Here is a 24,444-nt window from a genome sequence, read left to right as displayed (position 1 = left end):
ACATAATTTTTTTTACTTATGAAGAAAAGGCTTATGTGCATTGGTAAATATTTACATTAATGCATGTACGTACTTTATTACTCAACAATCCTACAAAAATAACTTTTATAATGCAAAAGTTTTAGTGCCTAGGGCCCAAGTTTACCTTAAACCGGCCCTGGGTAGAACATACAGGGAGGGTATACACATCGACTGAGTTCAATAGATAGAACATTCGGGTAGGGTACATACATCGACTGACATATTTAGGTAGAACATTCTGAGAGTGTACATACTTAAATAAGTAAAGCATTCAAGTATTGTCGCTACATAGACTGAGAGTTTTGGTGTGTGCAGGCAGCATATCAGTTTAAAAAAAAAAAAATTAATATATATATATATATATATATATATATATATATATATACATATATATATATACATATATATATATATATATATATATATATATATATATATATATATATATATATATATATATATATATATATATATATATATATATATATATATATATATATATATATATATATATATATATATATATATATATACAGTCACGGACAAAAGTTTGGAAACACTGTAATTTTTAGTGATTTTTTAGGATATTTCAAATCATTATATTGATGCTTGCATAATATTAAAGTAATTGGCTATTTGATAATACGTGTTAAAGTTGATCGTATAAACAAAGTAATTAAGGCAAATTTGGATTTTATTACCCTCTGCAATTCATAAAGGTAAGATTAATTTTGTGTCGCTTTAAATAAATTTGTTGTTATACTTTATTTATTTAGCTTTGTAGAAAAGTGAGTGATAATAAGCTGTTGCTATGTATAAAATAAGTTAATGACTGTAGTAATAATGAATTAAATTACTGTAATTGTAACTGTAATTGTTTACCTGTATACAGATGTGTAATTCAGGTATACAGTACAGTACATGTAATGTTAAAATTGTTAAGAAACTATACTGTCTGTAAATATTGAACTAACTTAGGCAAACATAATTACTGTTCATTTCTGTTTTTATATTATATCAATTTATTCTTTTTTTTATTACAGGATGGGTAAGAAACAAGAGCTGAAAGTTACTCAACGAGTCCAGGAGGCAAGTCATTTAGAGCAATTGGGCAGATCTTAAATATATTACCTGGTACAGCTTGTAAAACATTTAAACGGATCCGTGACACTAAAACGTATTCATCACGCCCTCGCTCTGGCCGACCAAGGAGAACTACAGTGCAAGATGATCGTACGATTTATAAGATTGCTGTATGCACGCCTCGTGCAACGTCTGGGTTCATAAGAAGTAGACTACCGGAAAGCTTCAGAAACATGAGCAACAAAACTATTCGAAGAATATTATTTGAGAAAGGTTTGAAAAGCTGCAGACCAGCAAGAAAGCACAAGCTGTTATTGAAAAACATTAAAGATCGATTGCAATTTTGTGAGAAATACTAGGGCTGGTCCGAGCATGATTGGGAACGAGTTATGTTTAGTGATGAGTCAACGTTCACACAATTTACTTCATATGCACCAAAAGTTTGGCGTCCAGCACTAATGAGGTACAATAGCAAGTACGTGTTGCACACTGTCAAACAACCAAAGAAGCTGATGATCTGGGGAGCAATATCAGTGTTTGGCCGTGCAGGTCTCTGGGATATGCCAGACGGAACTACCATTAATGGCAATGTTTACTTAGGTATTTAAAAAAAATTGCCTAATTTTATGGAAATACATGGAACCACAGTCTTTCAACATGATGGGGCGCCATGCCATGGTACTAAAGCAGTGAAACAGTGGCTTACATCATCAGGTTTTGAAATCTTGGGACCATGGCCAGGTAACTCGCCTGATCTAAATCCCATTGAAAATGTGTGGTACACTATGAAGAGAAAAGTGGCAGAAAGTAATCCAACCTCTCAGGCTGATCTCCTGGAAAAAGTCAAGCAAGCCTGGACATCGGATATCACCGAAGATTACTGTCGTTAACTAATTCATTCAATGCCTCGTCGTATAGCAGCTGTATTAAAAAATCGTGGCGGCCATACAAAATACTAAACACTAATAAGTTATAATCAGTGAATTTTTTATAAAAGAGTCACAATACAAACATCGATCAATCAAAGTCTCATGGCGCTTGAAATGCCTGCTTTTGGTGTTATTACGACAGCTTACCGCTATCCGAAAGCCAACTCTGGATTTATGTTGGCAAAACTATAATGTATCGCCATGTTTTACCGAAGCTGGCATGCCGATTTAAAAACGCATTTAAAACGAAGCGTTTTCCGTTTTTCAGCCTTAGGCGGTAAGCCAACACAAAATCGATAACGGTCCATCATTGGTTAGCCAACAGCGGCAATCCGTATTAGGCATCACAGTGGGCCAGCAGCGGCATACCGGCTTTACGCATCATGGTCCGTTGAAAGCATATTTGCTGGGTATATATATATATATATATAAATATATATATATTTATATATATATATATATATATATATATATATATATATATATATATATATATATATATATATATATATATATATATATATATATATATATGTATATATATGTATATATATTAAGATTAAAAACTTGTTTTTTATTAAGCAAAGTTTATATAATAATAATAATAAAAAAAACTTTCGTATCTTTTATTTAGTTAGTAACTGAGATTACAGATATTATCTGAGATAAAAGACTTTTTATTACTTTATTGTTTATAAATCTATTGTTTTGATTGGAAGATTATTTTACTTAATTTTTTGATTTGATTAATTTTTTTTTTAATATTTTACACAAATTGGCGTTTTTAATATAGTACGACAAATAAATTAAAAATGTTGGTTTTTTTTTTTTTATAATCTTAATTTTAGATATCATATGACTGATGATGTTTTATGGTTTACGCAAATGTGCAACATTTTTAAGGAAAAAAAGAAAAAATTCGAGGTAGAGTTTTTAAAAATTTATTTTTATAAAATAGATATATAAAAAAAGTTCAAATGCTCAACTTAAATAATCAAAAATAATTATTTTAATCATATAATGACTTGCACCTAAAACTTACTCAAACTTTTGGTTGTAATTTTAAAATAAAGCATAATGACGATATAAGAAGTTTATATATATATATATATATATATATATATATATATATATATATATATATATATATATATATATATATATAAACTTCTTATTTTTTTATGGGAGTGAAAGTGAGATATATATATCTCACTTTCACTCCCAACTTTTTATATTGAAGACAACTATTTTACAAAAAAATTCTCTAGTGTGTGTGTGTGTGTATATATATATATATATATATATATATATATATATATATATATATATATACATATATACATATATATATATATATATATATATATATATATATATATATATATATATATATATATATATATATATACACACACACACACACACACACACACACACACACACACACACACACACACACACACACACACTAGAGACTTTCTTGTTAAATAGTTGTCTTCAATATAAAAAGTTGGGAGTGAAAGTGAGAAGAGTGAAATGGGAAGATAAAAATTGGTCTTGTTCTATTTTGTGGATATTCAAAATCATTATAAATTTAATCTTTCTTTAAGTTCAGTATCAAAGAAACTGAAAAATCTACCGTTAAAAACATAAGTTTCATTTTGCTCAAAATGTTGATAAACAGTTGGTTACCCTAGCAACATAATATCAACTAATCAAAATCTCCATTCTATAATTACTTCAAAGATAAATGTTGCTGACACAGTTGTTTTTTGAGCGCTAAAAAAATTTTGTTTTAACGAGATGAAAAGAATTAACCTTTCTTTAGGAGAAACTTTTCTGTTAAAATGTAAAGAGGCTAGTCACAAATAAAGACAAATAAGAAGTAACCTTTTTTTCTTTTTTTTTTCGTCAATATAAAATTTTTTACAAAATTGTTAACGTAACAAATTGACTGGAGCAAGCAGAAGACGATGATCTTATCATCTTGCCCCATTAATTTTAACTATGTTTTATAATCAATATCAGTTAAATACACGATTAACACAAATTATAAGTTATTTAAATTTAAATATATATAAATATAAGAACTCGTATAATAACCTTAGATTCGAACTTTTAGATAATGCGGTTGAAAGAATAATGAGGGAGATAAAAAAGATGCTGCAAATTTCGAAATATAGGAGAACATATATGCTAATGTCAGGCCAGTAACTAGACTTTTTTTTTAGGAGGATGACCAATTTTTAACTGCAGCCCACTGTTTTTTTAAACAAAAGATCATTTTCTTTAAAAACATTACAATTAACACAAAATTTGCCGCAATTATTAATATACAGAGCCGACGACACGGAGGAGAGGAGAGGCGTCCGGGGGCACGTACGTGCCCGGGGGTAGTGTCTGGAAGAACACATCCAAGGAAAAGAAGAATGTAAGTTTTTAGAAACTTACATGGCTTACATTTTTTAAGAGCACTTGTTTCACTTGAGGGTTGATTATCTGGTCACTTGAGGGTCGATTACTTAAGCCACGTTTTTTGCCACATAATTATTTATCAAGGAAATTAGAATTAGGGAGATCACTTTTATAATATAACGTAGCTTTTTGAACCATTTCAGATAGCATTAAAGTTTTCAAGAAGGTGGTAGAAGGTGCAAAACTTAACAATAACTCAATTGTATTTGATGATTTAAATTTATCTTTCAATTCAACAAACGGATTATCTATAAATTGAATGATGAGAGATTGAAATATTCTTCAAAGGCGTTACTGGCTTTACTTTTGATATTTCGGCAAGAATTGTTGCGTGCTTATATATTCGATCGGCAAACATGTTAACGTCCATTCTCATCATTTCTATTTCTGAGATGACAGTTTTGACGCACCAGGCATATATAATGACACCAGATATTTCCTGCAACTAAACTATAAGCTCACGAAGAAACTAAACAGTTCGCTGTAGTGTAATCTTAGTACAAGGGATAGTTGATCTGAGTGATAAGAATAAATTGCATCTGCACGGACAGAAAATTATATGGCTTCTTTTATTTCTTTTATTATAGAAGCTTGTACCATTCCTTTTCCTAAAACCGAGATAATCTCATAAAGAACCCTCTGCCGAAATGTAAAAAGCATTTTTCATTTTTGGACTTGGCAAATGCTGTTGCAATTCACTTTTAGAATCTCCCGTTAAATCAATCAGTGAAAGAAAGTTACCGACATTTTCAAGTTTATCTACATTTTCAAGCAAACCACGTAGAGATATTTTGTGCGGCCGTGGCGCAGTGGTTAGAACGCTTGCTTTATAAGCAGGAGATTGAGGTTCGAAACGAGCTCTGGACATATTTCGCGTCACGGTAAGGAAGAAGGCGTGAACTTCCTGGTTAAATGCACCTCCGTGGTGCTCTGTGACAAGACCGTTAGGACTTCTTGGGGCACCTAAAATAAAAAAAAAATAAAAAAGAGGTATACATTATTTTCCACAATAAATAATAGCTTTCAATATACAATTCAAAATTCGTGTATTGCATTTGAATCGTTCAGCAAGTTCTTTACTTAGTTGACTGTCAACTCTAAAAGAAACATTTTCAAGTGTTGATTAAATAGTATAATATTCGTCCAAGCAATGTTTGTGATAAACTCTATTTTTGTGATAACCTAATTTTTCTTTAAGCTTCTTGGGGCACCTAAATAAAAAAAAAAATAATTGCGCATATAAGAATGAATAAATGCGCATATATGAATGAATAAACACGCATATAAAAATGAATAACCCTGTAATATCTTTCTCAGCCTCACCTTTCCTTATTTGATTCATATTAAACTACAAAATTTGTAGGAATAAAAAAGTACTTACAAGTATAATACGAATGCTAGAAAAATACAGTAAAAACAAAACGCTTGAAAAAGTTCTTAATTTTTATGCAATAAGATAAAAGTAAAACGTCGAACACTGCAATGATTTTCTTTTATAGCTGCGCTATAATCATTTTTTTAAAACCAGTTCTATTGGTTAACGTCAGAAAAATGCAACTTAAAAGCTTTAATGCATTAATGTTGATATGGAATAAAATTGTCGTTTTTGCGACGTTAAGTTTTAAAAAAGCTTGAGGAAACACTACTTTTTATGAAAAAAATAGGCAAAACCATACCTTTAGTGAAGTTTTAAAACCGGCTCATTTTTTCAAAATGAGGGTAGCCATCATATTCACCCCCTCCGTCTACACCTTTTCATGATGTAATTGAGAACTTGAAAGTTGTAATTAAAGTGGTTTGAAGCAAATAAACTTTCTTTAAATATTGAAAAAACGAAATATATTTTGTTTGCTAAGTCATCTATATCCGAGAACCTTCCACTTAAATTACCTGAACTAACAATTAACAATATTAAAATAAAAAGAGTTTTTTCAATGAAAATACTAGGAATAATTTTCGATGAGAATTTAAATTGGAAAAGCCAAATAAAGCTAGTCGAGAACAAAGTTTCAAAGACCCTGGGGATTATGTACAAGACAAAACATCTTTTAAATAATTTATGTTTAAAAAATTTATACTTTTCATTTATACATAGTCATATTATCTATTGTAATATTGCCTGGGCAAACAATCATTTATCTTTCCTAAAAATTATTTATACAAAACAAAAGCAAGCAAGTAGATTAGTTTTGGGCGCAAGTAGATACGAAAGTGCCGAGCCGTTACTCAAGGAAATAAATGCTCTAAGTGTATACAAACTAAATATATACCATAACTTGTTATTTATGTTTAAACTTCAAAATGAAATAATTCCAAAATATTTTTTTAAAAGGTTCACTCGAATTAATCATAAATATGAAACAAGACGTTCAATGAGTAATTACTACATCCCACTAACATCACTCAAAAAATCTGACTTCTCGAATATATGCCGGGGACCATCCTTGTGGAATTCGGTTCTTGACGAAAATATGAAAAAAATAAAATCTATTGCTACATTTAAAAGAACTATAAAAAAACACTTACTAAATTTAAACATTACGTACATTGTCTCATTTTTTTAAAAAAAATTGAAATAATTTTGTATTTTTAATTTTTTATGTACTTTATTTAATTTTAATATTGTATTGAATATGTATATGCATATGAAGCGAATTAAATTTTTTTTATTTTTTTTTTGTTTATTGTCTTTATTATGTATACGAATATGTACAGATTTGTAATTTTTTATTTGTTATTGTTATTTGAACTTTATCTTAAATTTCTTCTTTTTTTAACTTTAAGTTCTTTTTTTAACTTTAAGTTCTTTTTTAAGCTTCTAAAATTTCTAACCAAATTTTGTTTTTTTTTAAACAATATTATATAAAAGAGTGAAATTAATAAATTTCACTCTTTTATATAATATTGGAAGATGTAAAATTTAATTGTATTTTTTTGTATTTCACAAAGGGGCTTGAGTAGAAGTCATTTTGACTTCTACTTGCCCCAGTTAGCTTGTAATTATATATATTTGTTTAAATTTATAGATAACATTGTATAATGTGTAAAATGACGAAAATAAAATTAAAAAAAAAAAAAAAATTAAGACAAGTAAGATGTAATTGAGAAATACAACATATAATTTAGAATTCGCAACATGTAATTAAGAAAACAACATGTAATTAGGAAATTTTAAAATGTAATTGAGAAACCCAACATGTAAATAAGAAATCGCAATATGTATTTAGAAAAACAAAATTGTTAAATAAGAAATCGTAATATGTAAATGAGAATACATTATTTGTAATTGCAAATTCACTATGTAAGCTTAAAGGTCATTATGAAAGATCTTCTTGGACATGCATTTTAATAAGTTAATAATATCAAATTTAGCATTTGTTTGCACCAGCAATACAGTAATGGATTATTTATTAATATTTTTCAATACACTATGAACAGAAAATCTGTTATTAAATTGAATCCGTGCAAGCATTTATTTTACCAAATTTGTTAGGCATCCGCTTCTGGAACAACCAGAACCACCTTGTCCAATTTGTAGACACGAAATGCATACAAGTAAACAAATTGAAAGAAAACATTATGCTTTTACTTCACCGAATGATAGAAGAAGAGTTATTGATTGTGCAGAGCGAAATGACGATTGGGTGACTCTGGCGCAAACCAAAGGTGTCAAATATAAGACAGCATACAATAGGGTCCTTAGCGGAAATTTAAATTTCATTGGAAGAGGTGATTATAAACCAAAAAAATTAATCAGTGATCAAATCGAAGAAACACTAACATGGATTGAAAGTGACAGTCAGCGGACATAGGTGACCATTAGAACAAGGATATTAGGACTATTTAATATTAGCGTCAGCACAACTACAATTGCCAAATACCTCGAAGGCAGACTGTTTTAACTTAAAAAAGTGCACAAGGAGCCTACTACAATGAATAGAAAGGAGTACAGTTGATTGCAGCTATATCAATAACAAATATCGTCATGATGGAAACTCGCATAGGATCATTTAAAGTAGATTCTTGTAACGAGTGGATGTTGGCTTTGTTTAACCAGTGGGTTAAATTCGGGAATTATTTAGAGGATTTGGTTGTTGTAACAGACAATGCTCCATGTCTAGAAAGGTTGTTTGAAAATTCAACGGCTCAGTTGTTACGATTAGGACCCTACAGCCCAATGTTAAACTCAGTGGAAACTATTTGTTCCAAAATAAAAATAAACAATAAAAATGTTATTTGCACTCCCCCTGTATTCGATGCTGGGATTATGGAACAACGAATGCAGTATTTGGAAAGAATTGTTACAGCAGCAATAATACAATAATGGGAGGTGATTGTTCACGCGCTGTACAACATACGACCACGCATTACGTAACGATTTTAAATATGGAAGACGTCCAAGTTGGTCCTTAACTGTATATTGAAATGATTTTTAATGACGTTGTTTAAATTTCAAATTTTTATGTAAATAAATGATTTGTGTTTTATTTATTATTCATCTGAAATCTCAATAAAATTTTTCACGAACAAAAACAAAAGAAAGTTTTAATTGACACCCAATATGATTTTTCCAGTTACCGCCTAAACCTCAAGTGCCTTTTTAATGACTTTTTATATTTTATTGATAACATACTATTGTTTTCAGCCGTAAATTACAAAGTATATTAGGACTATAAAATTAAAAATACAAAGAACTTTGTATTCTTTATACATTCTTTAATTACAACTTTTTTCTTCTCAATTACATTACATCTTACTTTCATCTTACATTACATCTTACTTTACTTAATTACAACATTCATCTTCTCAATTACATGTAACGTTTCTTAATTACAACTTTCACCTTCTCAATTACATCTTACTTTTCTTAATAACAACGTTCGCCTTCTCAATTACATCTTACTTTTCTTAATTACAACTTTCAAGTTCTCAATTGCATCTTGAAAAGGTGTAGTTACAGGCCTGCTAATGTTACAAGCATGTCATACTACTAGGATATATTTTACAATGTAAAAAGATGTTTAATCAAAAGTGGGAAAAACAACTTAATTAACTTTAAAAAATTTATTCTATTATTATTTTAAAGTATACTTTACCTCTCATTCCGTTTCTGACTACTATGTGCTATATAAAACGAAAAAAAAAAAAAAAAAAACAATGGAGAATGATATAACTGCTTTGTGTTGTATCTGTTGCAACCACTCTGTGTGCAACTCTGTGTGCATGTTTTTCCTAAAGTTAAATTGCTACCCAGTGGGCACAGGACCTAAATAAGACGTCTTTTAAACGTTCAAAAGACGTCCAAAACATTCAAAAGACGTTCAAAAGACGTCTTTTTTACATCTTGTGCCCACTGGGTATTCTTTAAATTCTTGCTAACTGTTGAGGGTGAGCGTCTTGAAATTTTTTTTTATTTATTTTATTTTTTTTGTTCTTTATTCTTTACAAATTCGTAATATATAATAGAATCTTTACAGAGTAAGTAAAATTTAAAAAAAAAAAAAAAATCACAAAGTAACGTTGTACAAAAAATATATAAAATAAAACTGTAAAGTATTAGAAATTACTTCAAAGAACGCGGAACTCTTGCAGACCGATGATGGCAATACCATCGGTCTTGTCATCAAGAAACCGCTATGCGTTACTAATATTTTTGGATGCTTCAATTTAAAATAAGCATATATTAAAAAAAAATGTTATCAGTTTACGGCAGAATGAAATTAAAAATCCAAAATGCAAAAAACAAAGAATGTAGACAAAAAGAAGTTTTTAATTTTTTTAATTTTATTTTAATACACATAAATATAAGTAGGTACACGATTTGCTAAATAGGTAATTTATAGTCGTTCAAGTGTTGATAAATAAGCCTATTACTTGTTTTTATATTTTTGTTATTGTTGTTGTTTTTGAGTTATTTAGAGTTTTTATAGTTATTAGAGTTTACATTGGTTTCGGAACAACGTTTTATACATAGTTTTAAATGTTTTGTTTAATAAAAATTCATAAAGTTGTTAGTGTTTAAAATGAGATCTTTTAATAACGTTTTCAGAATATTTAAGTTATTCGATTTTTCCAGTTGAGTATTTTTGGATATTAATTTGTTATATAGACAAGGACCACGGTACGAAATTTAAAAGCGCGAGAGATTAGTTTTTTTAGAAGGTACGTTAAAGTTTCCCGTTCTTCTGGTATGATATCTATTTTTGCTATTTTGGAAGAAATTCTTTGATTAGTTTGGATCTTTGAGTACTCACTTATGCAACATTAGCGTATATGTAGTAGCTTTGTAAGAAAGAGAAGTATAGGAACTTTAAATTATCAGAAGACAGTATAGAACTAGCTTTGTAGAGGATACCAATGTTTTTTGATATTTTGGTATTTAATATATTTACATGTGATTTTCATGAGATATTTTCATCAATAAGTATCCCTAGAAATTTAGTTTCTTGGGTATTCTCTATTTCTTTAGTATCTATATCTAGCGAAGATAAATCTGGTGGTATTTTTTTAAGGTTAGAATGAAAATAAATGTATTTGGTTTTTTCTGTGTTTAGCGATAATTTGTTAGATTTTAACCAACTGTTTATTTTTTCAAGTTCAGTATTTGTAGTTTCATAAAGTTCTGTAATTGATGAGAATACATGAAATAAATTGGTGTTGTCTGCGAACATTATGACATCCAATTTACTCGAGGCTTTAGGAAGATCGTTTATGTATATTAAAAACAAAAAAGGTTCAAGTATGGAACCTTGGGGGACACCGCATTTTATTTTGAGTAATTTTGAAAACTTTTTTTAATAAGCAATAACGCATTGTTTTCTGTCTAGTAAAAAATTTTTGAACCAGTTTAGTGCAACACCTTTTATCCCATATTTTTCCATTTTCCTAATTAAGATAGCGTGATCTACTGTGTCAAACGCCTTAGATCAAAAAAGACTCCAAGAACGTATTTTTTGTTTTCAAAGGAGTCATTTATATTATTTATAAGACCAAGAATTGCGTGTTCGGTTGAATGTTGCATTTGAAAGTCAAACTGTTTTTCATTTAGGATTTTGTCATTTGTTAGATATTTATACAGTTTATTGTATATTACTCTCTCCAAAAGTTTTGAAAATACAGGTTGAACTGAGATAGGTCTGTTGTTATTTTGTGTAAATGAATCTCCGCTTTTTAATATTGGTATTACCTAAGCTATTTTTAATTTATTCGGTATAGATCCTGTAATAATTGAAGATTTAAATATTTCATAGATTGGTCGTTTAATCACCGGAAGCACATTTACAACTATATAGCTACAAATGTCGTCTATCCCAGGGGCCTTATTTGTCGAGTTTATTTCAATTTCTAGTTCTTCATGGTTTAGTCCAGAGAAAATATTTAAACGGAAATGTTGATTTGTGATATAGGTTTCGAAGGAGATTTCAGGGCATTGAATTTTTGAAGCCATGTTAGGGCCTATGTTTGCAAAAAGGCTATTGGAGTTTTCAGCGATAGAAATTTTGTCGATATATTCAGTTTCGTTAACGATAATTTTATCGGATAAATTATTTGATTTAGTATGGTTTTTACCTATTATTTCTTTCAATATGTTCCAGGTTTTTTTAATATCAATTTTGCTTTTTTATACTTGTTTTGAATAATATATATTTTTTGAATTCTTTCTAATTTTTTTAAATAGATTTTTGTATTCCTTGTATGTAGTTAAGTTAGTGTCGTTTCTGTTTTTTAAATACTTAATATAGAGTTTTGCTTTGTATTTGATGATTTTCTAATCCCGTTAGTTACCCATGTAGAGTTTAAATATTTTGGTTTTATTTCTTTTTCTTCAACAGAGAAATGTTTATTATAGTGACTTAGAAAAATATCTATAAATAAATTGTATGCAGAGTTTATGTGTCCAAGGTTACATTCTTGATACACTCCATCCCAATTTACTACCGATAGCGAGTCAATTTTTCAATAGAGAACTGATTGATATTTTTTTTATGAATTTTGGTTTTAAGATTGTTATAGGTTCTTAAATCTTGAGATAATGAAAAATAAATAGGAAAATGATCTAATAAATCGGTTTTGATAATTCCTGCTTTTAAAGAAGTTTCTAGAAATGTATTTGTTCATATATTGTCTATAGCAGAGACCGAGGTTGGGGTTACCCGAGTAGGTTTGTTGATGATTGGAAGGATACACAATTGAAACAAATTATCAAAAAAGAGTAACCGCATTTTCTTTGTAGTTTAGACTTTTAATATTTAAATCCCCTATAAAGAAATTTTTTTTCCCCTTGTCATTTATTTTGAGAAAGATTTCATTTAAAAAATTTGAAAATTTAATTATATCACCTTCCGGATGTCTATAGCAAGTGGAAATTATAATATTCTTTGATTTATTACCCGTTATCTCAATAGTAAAGACTTCGCTATTAGCGTCAGAGATGGAGAGGTTTAAAAGTTTAACCAAATAAAAAGTTCTCTGGAAAACTTAAACCAAATAAATCAAGTAGTATAAAATTTACTCCCAAATTTTATGCAAATTGATAACAAATTAATAAATGACTCAAATGATATTGCATTTGAATTTAATAAGCTTTTCACCACTATTAGGACAAAATTAAGCGATAGTATTTCATTCATTAAAGATACATTTGTTGATGAGTTCAAAACATCAATCGGCTCTAATCTAAATTTTACTGAGTTATCTTTTAATGAATTTCAGGTTGCTTTTAAGTCATTAAAACGAAATAAAACTACTGGGTATGATGATATTAACACAAAAATTGTGATTGATTCTTACGATGTTATAAAAGATATTCTTTATAAAATCTTCGGAGCATCCATTGCACAAGGGTCTTTTCCAGATAAACTAAAAATAGCAAAAGTAACCCCAATCTTTAAGACAGGGGATCGTACAAATATAACAAATTATCGCCCTATTTCAATTCTTCCAGATTTTTCAAAACTTTTAGAAAGAATAATGTACAACCGAATCTACTCTTATCTTGTTGAAAATAAAATTCTATACGAAAACCAATTTGGTTTCAAAAAAAATAATTCAACCGAGCATGCCATTCTTCAACTTACGCGCATTATAACTGACTCTTATAAAGACTCTTGTTTTACACTAGGAGTGTTTATTGATTTGTCTAAGGCATTTGATACTGTCAATCATCAAATTCTGTTAAAAAAACTAATATCATATGGTATTAAAGATAAAACCCTATTATGGTTTGAAAGTTATCTTACTAACCGTAAATAGTCTATTTACAATAAAGATTTTATATCTCCTCTATTAATGAATATAACATGTGGTGTTCCACAAGGATCCATACTTGATCCACTTGATTTTTTAATATACATAAATGATCTTCATAAATCATCAAACTTATCAACAATAAATTTTGTAGATGACACTAATTTGTTTTTGTCTCATAAAGGTATTAATATGCTTTTTACTAATATGACAAATGAATTAAAAAAAGTATCTGTTTGGTTTAAACAAAATAGATTGTCTCTAAATATAGAAAAAACTAAATGGACACTATTTTATCCACCTTCAAAAAAACAGAAACTGCCTCATATCATGCCAGACCTTTTAATTGATAATATAGTAATAAAAAGAGAAAAAGTTACTAAGTTTCTTGGAGTATATATTGATGAAAATCTTGGAGAATATTGATAATACCTCCAATAAAATTGCTAAATGCATCGGAATTCTCTATAAAGCAATAAATATATTATGTAAACACCAGTTAACAAAATTGTATTATTCATTTATACATTGTCATATAAGCTACGCGAATATTATATGGGGAAGCACTCATAGAACAAAGTTAAAATCTCTTTACCTTCATCAGAAACGCGCAGCTCGCGTAATAAATTTTAAAAATCGGTTTTTTCATACAAAACAACTTTTTAAAGAAATGAATATTTTAAATGTATATCAACAAAATGTCTTTAATATTTTATGTTTCATGTTTAAATGTAGAGAAAATTTGTTGCCAAAAGTATTACAAAATCTTTATTGTAGGAAACCTAAAAACAAATATAATCTTCGAATTAATAACAATCTTATTGCCTCTTTTGCCATAAAAGCAAAGACCAGTTTTTTGTTTCTTATCGAGGTCCTTATCTCTGGAACAAAATAGTCTTACCAAATTTTGATTTTTCTACCCAACTGACTTTTGCCTCATTCAAACAAAAGCTTAAAAAAATTATATTTTAAATTGAAAATATCTTGATTTTTTTTATTTGTTTTTTTGTTGTTATTGTTCTATTTTGTATATATATTTTTTTTAACATTTTATTTTGGTTTTTAAATGTTTTTGCATAAAGGTGTATTATTATTTTAATAAAGACATTGTATTTTTATTAAAAATTAACCATATATTGTAAAGGGTTTTATGAAAAGATCCTCATGATCTTCAAGAAGTCCTGTCGTTACTAATGCAAAAATTGTAAAATATAATAAAAAAAAAAAAATAAAAAAATTGAAAACCCGGTCGATCTCAAGATCCACTTCATTTTCAATATCTACTTTATATAAATTTTGATTGAATATTTGATTGACACATTCTGTTACATTTCAAAAAATGTAACAGCATGTATCGCAACAATAGTATATAATTTTATGATGTCAACAATTGTATAATATATAATGTACATTATGTATATTATACATTGGTCAATTTCTGACCTGTGTAATATGCAGATCAATTTCTAACCTGTGTATTACACAGGTCAGAAATTGAGCATATAGATTTGATTTTTGAACACCCCAAAATTTTTATAGGTTTTTTTTAAGAAACCAGTAGGGTATACAAAACTGTAATAGTTAAAATCCTGCGAGTTGCACATTTTCAGAAAAAGTATTTAAAGGAGGGTGGATTTATGAAATTTCTATTTTCAAATGAGGAAACAATCGATTTTTTGGTATTAAAGCTTGTGCAGAAAGAATAAAATTTAAATTCATAGTTAAAGTCAAACTTTTTAAAGCGATCATTAAAGTGTCATTAAATCAACATCTTTACTCAAAAAAAATGAACGATGTTTAATTCCTATCCGACAGTCATAAAAATTGAATAGTGTATTTTAGCCTGACCACCTTATCATAAATAAAATCACAGCATCTATTGGCATTGAAAAATCGAGTATGTAAAAAGTTTTGAGAACCAAGCTTATGTTCCTGAAGCTTGTCCAACTAAATACTTTTAGATTGATTTAAAAACGGCAAGTTTACAATAATAATTACGAAATTAAAAATATAAAATAACTTTAACATGGAGTAAATAATAGCATTATTGCATACTCCTTGGATAATTTATAAGGTTTTTATGTTTATGAAGATACAATTGGACTGTTAAGAGACTTAAAAAATTGCCAGTGAAAAAATCTTACAACAAAATCTAATATTTAAAAAAATATGTTATTAGACGGTTTTATTTCCATTTATTGACAAATTTACCACTATTTTAATAATTATTTTATACTAATGTACACTTTATTTTATAATATATTTATAAATACATTACAACACATGATCTTTATGTATTATTATTTAAAAAATCTCACACCGAAAAACTTTGAAATTTCATTTCAAAGTTCATTTCTTATTCATTCATTTCATTTCTTATTCATTTGCTGAACCAATGGTCAGCCCATGAGTAAGAAATGAATGAACAGATTTTAGGCAACCTGATCCGGATTTCTGGCATCAGAATAAACGCAAGAAGGGCTAGAATAGAACGAGAGTTCCACCGTGCATTGATGATGCTTGGGATCTGTTTGAAATTCACGAAGGGGGTCTCATTCCTCTCAGTTAAGTGACGGAAGACACGAGTGAGGTGGTAGAGAAACTTCATGTCATCTCTCCAGCCGCCTGTTTCCTTAATCTCAGTTTTACCATTGATGAAGGCTGCTTTCAATTTATCGTAATTGCTCATCAAATCCTGCTCAAAGAAATACTTGATGTTTGGTGATTTAGTCGACCCACGGCTCGTTCATGACAACGCGAGCTTATTGTTCATGACAACGCGAAGAACGCGGTCTAGTAAATGGTGCTGACAACTAATGAACTTGGGTTTGGGGTGTCCTTTCTCTTTGAACATTTGCTGCAGCCGAACAACAACGCTTGTCTTCTTGCCGGTACTCACATTTGTTGTGTTGGCAACAATCATCACAACTGATCCCCACAGATTGAACTCCTCTAACACATCCTGGAGTCCTTCTGCGATTGTTTAAGCTTTCCCATTTTTCAATTTTAGCGCAGTCAACTTAATTTCTTTAGATTTATTCTTGAGGACCACGGCCTGATATTTAAAGCCCTCAATGTGTTTGCCGTCAAAGTGTATGCTCTACTTCTCCAGATGAAGCAGCCCTCGTGTAGATAGCCTTGTGGATTTCTGATTGACATGGGATTGGGATTTCAATGCCCTCACCAGAAAGCTGGCGGAACACCACTGCTGCTTGGTGGTACGACAGCTTTGAGCATGTAACAAGACGTTTTGCAATGCCTGCTGGGTTATGCTTTCTTCTGCTCATTGATGCTGCATTATCATCCTCCCAAGGACTGTCTTTACTGTTCTCGTATGAGTTTGTGCCACTTTCAGAACAATCAGGTAGCGCTAAGCTGGTAAGGGTGGACATAGTCGCTTTTATTGCCCACTTTCACTTAAATGGGTGGATGGTATTGGCACTAGCAGTTTTGCTAGTCAAATAACCAACGTGACCTTAGCTCTCAATTTTCAGTTTGTAGAGGTTCTTATCCTCTTTGCACAACTATTTGCCTTTCATCTTGGACATGTCAAACAGTTCATTCAATGAATCAAAGTTTTGTTTTTTTCTGCAGCGCTCGTAGTCTTTTAGAAGTTTTGCAAGTTTTGCACAAATGGCTTGATCAGATACATGCGGGAAGTTCAATGTTTTGCTCCATAGGTCTTTAAGCTCTACAGCAATTAAACCGATCCTCTCTCTCCATTCTTTGGCAGTGGATTCAAGAAATTTGAAGCGTCTAATGACGTGGTTTTTCAGGGGTATGCGACTCCGTTCGCTCAAGGGTGCTTCATAAATTGCCAAGTTGCCTCTTCTTGATGGGGCTTGAAATTGGACTAAGTTCTTTGTCCAGGTTTCCCTGTTCTTCTCCGTGTTAGAAGAGCTCTTCTTGAATGACATGTTGTCTTCTACTCAGTAACTAAAATAGGAAAGGCCTAAACGTCAATATTAATTACGTAACAAATTAAAGAAACTGTTATTAAGTTTTCAATTGAACTGTTATTGTTAACTTATTTTATTTCAAAAGAAGCAAATAACGATTATAGAAAATGAAAAAGGCAGACCCTAATAAAATATTACATGCTCAATTATAATTTGCGAAAGGGTTAAATGTAACTGACCAAATAATACAAAGATCTCTTTATACTTAAACTATAGAGAGTGAGATATAATTAAAATAAGGCAATAATAATGTTGACACCAAATTAAGATAATTAAAACTCAACTACCCGCTTTGAACACCTCGCTTATATACCAGTTTATAGCAGACTGCAAAACAGTTGAAGAAAATTTTAGAACTCTACAGAAAATTTTAGTACTCAACAGAAGCTTCCCGAACAATTACGTCACCGTGACGTCACTGACTGACGTGACTGTCCTGGCTGACGGAGCACAGTGTTACATAAATTATTGTACAAGACGGTTTCATGACTTATGCTATATACAGTATATATATATATATATATATATATATATATATATATATAATATATATATATATATATATATATATATATATATATATATATATATACATATATATATGTATATATTATATATATATATATATATATATATATATATATATATATATATATACATATATATATGTATATATATATATATATATATATATATATATATATATATATATATATATATATGTATATATATATATATATATATATATATATATATATATATATATATATATATAATATATATATATATATACAGTAGATATAATATAATATATATATATATATATACATATATATATATATATATATATATATATATATATATATATATATATATATATATATATATATAAAGAGAGAGAGAAAGAGAGGGAGAGAGAGAGAGAGAGAGAGAGAGAGAGAGAGAGAGAGAGAGAGAGAGAGAAAGAGAGAGAGAGAATGAGAGTGAGAGATGATTTGCAAATGTTTACATTCTCGTTTTCAAAAAGCATGCGCGCGCATACTTATTGGCAAAAAAAACAAATAATCAGAAATTTTCCAGCAAAAAACATTAAGTTGTTTGTATGTTTTGTTAGGAAATTTATTCACTTATTGATTTTTTAATAAAAGTTAAATTATATCAGCTAGTTATTGTTACTCAATTATATTAAAAAAGTTACAAAAAACATTAATTACTAACAATGATGTGAAAACTAATGTTGATTTAAAATTTATAAAGTTTCTTTTGGAAGATCAGCTTTTAAAAGATGAAGACGTCGAGACTGGATTAAAGCAATCCATAACATTTCATAACATTGAAGTTGCTTCAATTTCTAGTTCGATTCAAAAAAGAGAAGAGAAAAGTATGCTAAAGTATATAAACGAGGATCGTTATCAATATTATCATCTACGATATAGAGCTTAATAAATGTAAAGAGAAAATAAATAATGACACCAAACCACCTTAATATAATAAGTTTACTATTTCTAAATATTTTCACCACAGTATTTATGAAGCAGAGTTTTAAACATTTTACTTTCAATTAATAAAGTACTAAACTTAATTGAAACAATAAACTTAAAAATTAACCTTGGCTTGAACAAATTAAACATATTTCATCCTAAAATTTAACATCAGATGAGCAAAATAACTCTCCTTTGCCTATAACAGTTATAGGCAAAGGAGAGTTGGTTCTTTGTGGAACTGAAAGTTATGAGTGTTTTTAATGTATTGCCAACATAAATTCATTTTTGTAAATTTCGGACTTTTTTCCCTATAGTTCTGGGGGATCGGTATATTCACGTCACGGTAGGAAAGGAGGCGTGAACTTCTAAGTTAAATGCACTTCCACGGTGCTCTGTGACAAGGCCGTTAGGACTTCTTTGGGTACCTAAATATCAAAATAAAAAAAAATTAATAAAAACTAGCTGGGGCAACTACTTTTTTATCTCCTGAGTGGGTGATTGTGTATCAGACAGATTACTATATCAGAATAAACTATTATTTGAAATCTAAACTTGGTGGCTATATTCTTTCTGACAGAGTGCTGATTCCTTTCATTTACTGCTGTTATTCGATAAATATTGTATATAATAATATGGTTGTATCTTTAGGTTATATATTTATTAATTTGCTGAATAAAACCTTCTATACCAGCTTGAGTTATAATTTACTATTAATAATTCACTAGACCAAGGACTCGGTATTAAAAATGCTATTGGGGCAAAATAAAATCATAGCTTTTACAAAAAATTACAATTATCTGGACGCAAAATCTAGACAGCTTTTTAATGTTTCCTGATTAATGTAAATGTATCTAATCTGGGTGGCCAGCAAATTTTCATGTTCATTTTCCATGATTTTTTCCTGAATCTTATAAAAACTCTCTGACTTCCCTGTAAAAAATTTATCAAAACTTTAACATACAAAGCAACAAAAAATCTCACATAGCCCTATACTTTTACCTAAAAACATAAACTTGCTTCAAAAGTACTCTCATTGACTTTTAAATAATGATGTTATTATGAGACTTTAAAAATACATTTTTTGCAATCTTATTGTGGCAAATGTTATATTATTATTTACAGATTTAAAATCTAAATACATTTTAAAATAGGGTATCAGCTTTAACTTGTCTATTGATTGGTTTAAAAAAATTTTTGTAATCGTTTAGTGCTTTTTGTACTGTACTGAACTTATTTTGTTCCTACACAAGTGTAAAGTTTTTAAAATTACCTAATTTTTTTACAATGCTATAGTTTTCTTGGTACAATTGGCAATATTAGGTGTCTCTAACCAACTTAGTATCATAATTGTCATAGTAAATCATAATAAATAGCAACATCATTATTGAATATTTTCAAGCAGTTGCAGCTTAGCATCCAGGGTGTCTCTGCACAAAGCTTATTAGAAATTTTGTTGTTGTTTTATGAGATCAATCTGAATATAAAACTTACAGTAGAACATGAAATATATTCATAAAAATTTTTAATAGCAATCAAAGTTAATAAAAATAATAAAAACTTTTATTTTTACAATATATATAAAATGTAACTAATTATTTACGTAATTAGTTACATTTTTTATGTAACTGTTTATTTCGATCATTTTTCAAAAAGAAAACAAAATTTTGGAAGTAACTTATTATTTCAATCATTTTTCAAAAAGAAGACAAAATTTTATTTAAGGATATAAAAGAAATGGTCGAAACACTTATAAAGTGTATTTATATAATGAACTTATGAATGTATTCTTGTTGCATGTATGTAATGTTTTCTGCGTAAAAGTATGCGCGCGCATGTTGTGACGCAAGGTGTGACGTTTTACGGAAAGCCACCTATATATGGGAGAGTTGCCTTTTTTGTGAACAGCGCTTTAATTTGAACATTTGCATTCATTTAAAAAAGTATTGAATTATGGCTACACTTGGCATTTTTCTAGTAAAATGTCTTATTTTCTACTTATTTTTTTTGACAGATTTTGAAAGTTATCCCTCAAAAAATGCATATGCACCATTGATTTAAAGCTCTTTTGCGTCATTTTTTTTTGGTGATTTAATTTTGTGTTCACACTATATTGATTGCGTTGAGTAAACTATACTGCTATAGATTACCCAGTTTTTTGTGTTTAATGCGATGAGATTTAAAATACAAATAACAATACAAACTTATCTTATAAGTTGCTGCAAGCAGGATATTGCAGTGATATAATTAAATAGACAAAAATGTTGCAGTGATATAACATAATAGTCCAAAGTTTCCTTGATCGGAATTATAATGTTTTTCCTTACTTAATCAGGAATAAAATCAAAGGGTTGTAGAAATAACTTAGGCGCAATTTAAAAATTCTTAGTAACAACCATAAACCTTAAAAATAATATTTTGTTTAGTGATTTTTAATCAATAAATTATGTCTATAAACAATATTTCTTTCTTCATATGAGATTCCAAAAAAGAGAAAATATAAATTAAAAAAATTTGTAAATTTATTTTTCTTAGTTATGTAATATTTTTTAAATTATTACATCACAAAAAAAGAGAAAAAATTTTTGCATCTTTTAGCAAAAACCTTATACCACTCAACCAATTAGAAGTTTGTATTTTTAGGTAAAATACATCTGATCCATACAAAATAAACTTAAAAAAACAAACTAAAAATAACGATTTTTTTTAGATGTAAATGCGTAACTTCAAAAGATGTATTCAAAAGATTAATTAATGTAGAAAATAAGTAAAAATGAAAAAGAAGTTAAGAAAATGACAGGTCATTAAAAACATAAAAATAAAAAAGTTTACAGAGATAATATAACTAACTATAGATTTTGTTAATTTTTAGTTTAAATATTCAGATTACCCATTTGATACCCTAACCTTAGCGTAAAGTGAAAAAGCAAGTTAACTCGTTTTGCAAATTGATTGTTTTATTAACTTTCATTATAAAGTATAAAATTTATAAATAATCAGAGTTTTTCTTTGACACGGATATTTTAAAAACCTCAAAAGTATTTTATTATACACAGTTTACCCCAGTTTACAAATTTTAAGTTGAAGTTTATATGAAATGTTAAACATCGGTCGCCTTTTTTTATTATTATTTTTGACGTTTTATGTAATTTTTGTTAGGGTTTTTCTAATTTTTTATTTTGTATCTGATGACGATTTGTACGAAAATGAAAATATCTAAAAAAAATAAATAAAAAAAGTAGTTATAAGGCCGCTGTCATTTATGATTCATCCTTAGCTAATACAAAACATGCAACAAAATTACCAAGATCATTAAGATTATAAGACACAAGATTAAAAGGAAAAAAAAGACTCAAGATTAAGATTATATAACATTGAAATATTTGATAAAATATTTTAATGAGATGTTGTCTCGCGAAATGTTTATTAACTAATGTAATTAACCGAGATATTTAACATAATAAAATTACCAAAAGCGAATACAAAACCAAAAGATATTTAACATAATAAAATTACCAATATAAGTACTGCCCTCAACTTAATTCTCTTAAGGTTCGTGTTTCGGAGTTTTAGAGTTAAGAGAGGGTTATAACCACAATTAAGTAGCCTCCTCGTCTATAGTGGCCGAGACGGCCACTATAGACAAGGAGGCTACTTAATTGTGGAAGGTGAATTAATATAAAATTTTTTTTTTTTAATATATATATTTAAATCTAGCTTCTGTTATTATTATTAGAAACATCGCCGCGTATCTAACTCGTCTTGCCGCTCTCTGACTTCACGTGTTAATGATATTTGTAAAATATGCCATAACGAACAAACAAAAAATGATGCGTTTGTTTCTCCGTGTCTTTGTTCGGGTTCATTACTTTATGTTCATCAAAGTTGCATACAAAAATGGATTAAAATGACTGGTACAAAAAGTTGCGAGTTATGTCAGTATGGCTTCAATATTGAATGTACAACTCTTCCAATAAGAAAGGTAAATATATATATATATATATATATATATATATATATATATATATATATATATACATATATATATATATATATATATATATATATATATATATATATATATATATATATATATATATATATATATATATATATATATACTGGGAAGTCTAAATTTTATCATCATTATTAATTTTTATTTAAATTTTATTGATGAAAATTGTAAAACAAGAACATTGTAAAATGTTTATAAATGGCGAATAAAAATATACATAAATATATAGAATAATAGTTATTTATATATGTTAATTTATATTATAATATATTACAGTATAATATTTTTACGATAATTAAATAACATTTTTTAAATGAAGATTCTTTACTTACAGTGGAAAAGTTTTGAGCTATCGCCTAACGAACGTCGAAAAATATTGTGTACCGTTTCTTTTCATGTAATAGCAGTTACATGTATGGTTTGGTCTTTATGTGTTCTTATTAATCACACTGCTGAAGAATTTAAAAGAGGCAATTTTGAATGGCCATTTTGGATCAAACTTGTTGTTTCAGTAATTGGTTTTATAAGTGTTGTTGTTTTTATGTACGTCCATAGCAAATTTTATGTGAAGCTATTTATAAGATTAAAAACATATAACCGTGCAATATTTATAACAAATGTTTCAGAAATTGAAAAAGAAAGATTTAAGACTCATTTTGTTGAAATACAAGACAAAGAGGTTGAACTAAATAAAGCATGTCAAATAAATCAAAATTAGGATTTGATTTTAGTGAAATAAAAGATTTATTTTTAAATTTTTTATCGATTATTTTTTATTCTAAAATTCAATAACTTTTAGACGGCTATGTATTTAAAAAAAAAACTTAATTGTCAAAATGTGGTTTAAGTTTAGTTTAATATAAAAATATACTTTTAAAATGATTTTAGCCAGAAAATGGGAACTTGGAATATATAAAATGTGTTCTTTATATATTTATTATTTTTTATTTTTAACTTTATTTAGGTGCCCCACGAAGTCCTTAGGGTCTTATCACAGAGCACTGCGGATGAGCATTTAATTGGAAGTTCACGCTTCCTTCCTAATCGATGTCGCAAAACTTTCCTAGGGGTGGGGTTTGAACCACGGATCCTTTGTTTCTGAGGCAAGTGCGGTACCACTGCGCAACGGCTGCTCGTATACACCATACCTGCAAGTTACCTACTTTTTAAGCTATATCATACCTGAGAGTTACCTACTTTTTTTTTAAAGCACATCAAGGCCTGATGTTCTAATA

At 28.4% G+C, this 24,444-nt stretch overlaps 1 protein-coding gene across 1 annotated transcript; it reads left to right on the top strand.

Moving 5' to 3' along the window:
* The first annotated feature begins 2,801 nt into the window (after window positions 1-2,801).
* On the top strand, window positions 2,802-23,964 carry LOC100209433 (E3 ubiquitin-protein ligase MARCHF8). The gene is made up of 3 exons (XM_065814012.1): window positions 2,802-2,957; window positions 22,931-23,176; window positions 23,544-23,964. Exons 1-3 carry the CDS (start codon window positions 2,889-2,891, stop codon window positions 23,925-23,927), a joined length of 699 nt encoding a protein of 232 aa, XP_065670084.1. The 5' UTR covers window positions 2,802-2,888; the 3' UTR covers window positions 23,928-23,964.
* Window positions 23,965-24,444: the final 480 nt, after the last annotated feature.

This window comes from Hydra vulgaris, chromosome 12 (genome assembly GCF_038396675.1).
Source record: "Hydra vulgaris chromosome 12, alternate assembly HydraT2T_AEP".
In the NCBI taxonomy this organism is placed as follows: Eukaryota; Metazoa; Cnidaria; class Hydrozoa; order Anthoathecata; family Hydridae; genus Hydra; species Hydra vulgaris.
Note: the sequence above shows the minus strand (reverse complement) of the source record. Positions and strands in the feature narration are given on the sequence as shown.

Coding starts and splice junctions, on each gene's coding strand:
- LOC100209433 (XM_065814012.1), top strand. CDS start 2,889: ATGACTGATGATGTTTTATGGTTTACGCAAATGTGCAACATTTTTAAG. Junction 2,958..22,930: donor AAAAAAAGAAAAAATTCGAG/GTAGAGTTTTTA, acceptor TATTATTATTAG/AAACATCGCCGCGTATCTAA. Junction 23,177..23,543: donor CAACTCTTCCAATAAGAAAG/GTAAATATATAT, acceptor CTTTACTTACAG/TGGAAAAGTTTTGAGCTATC.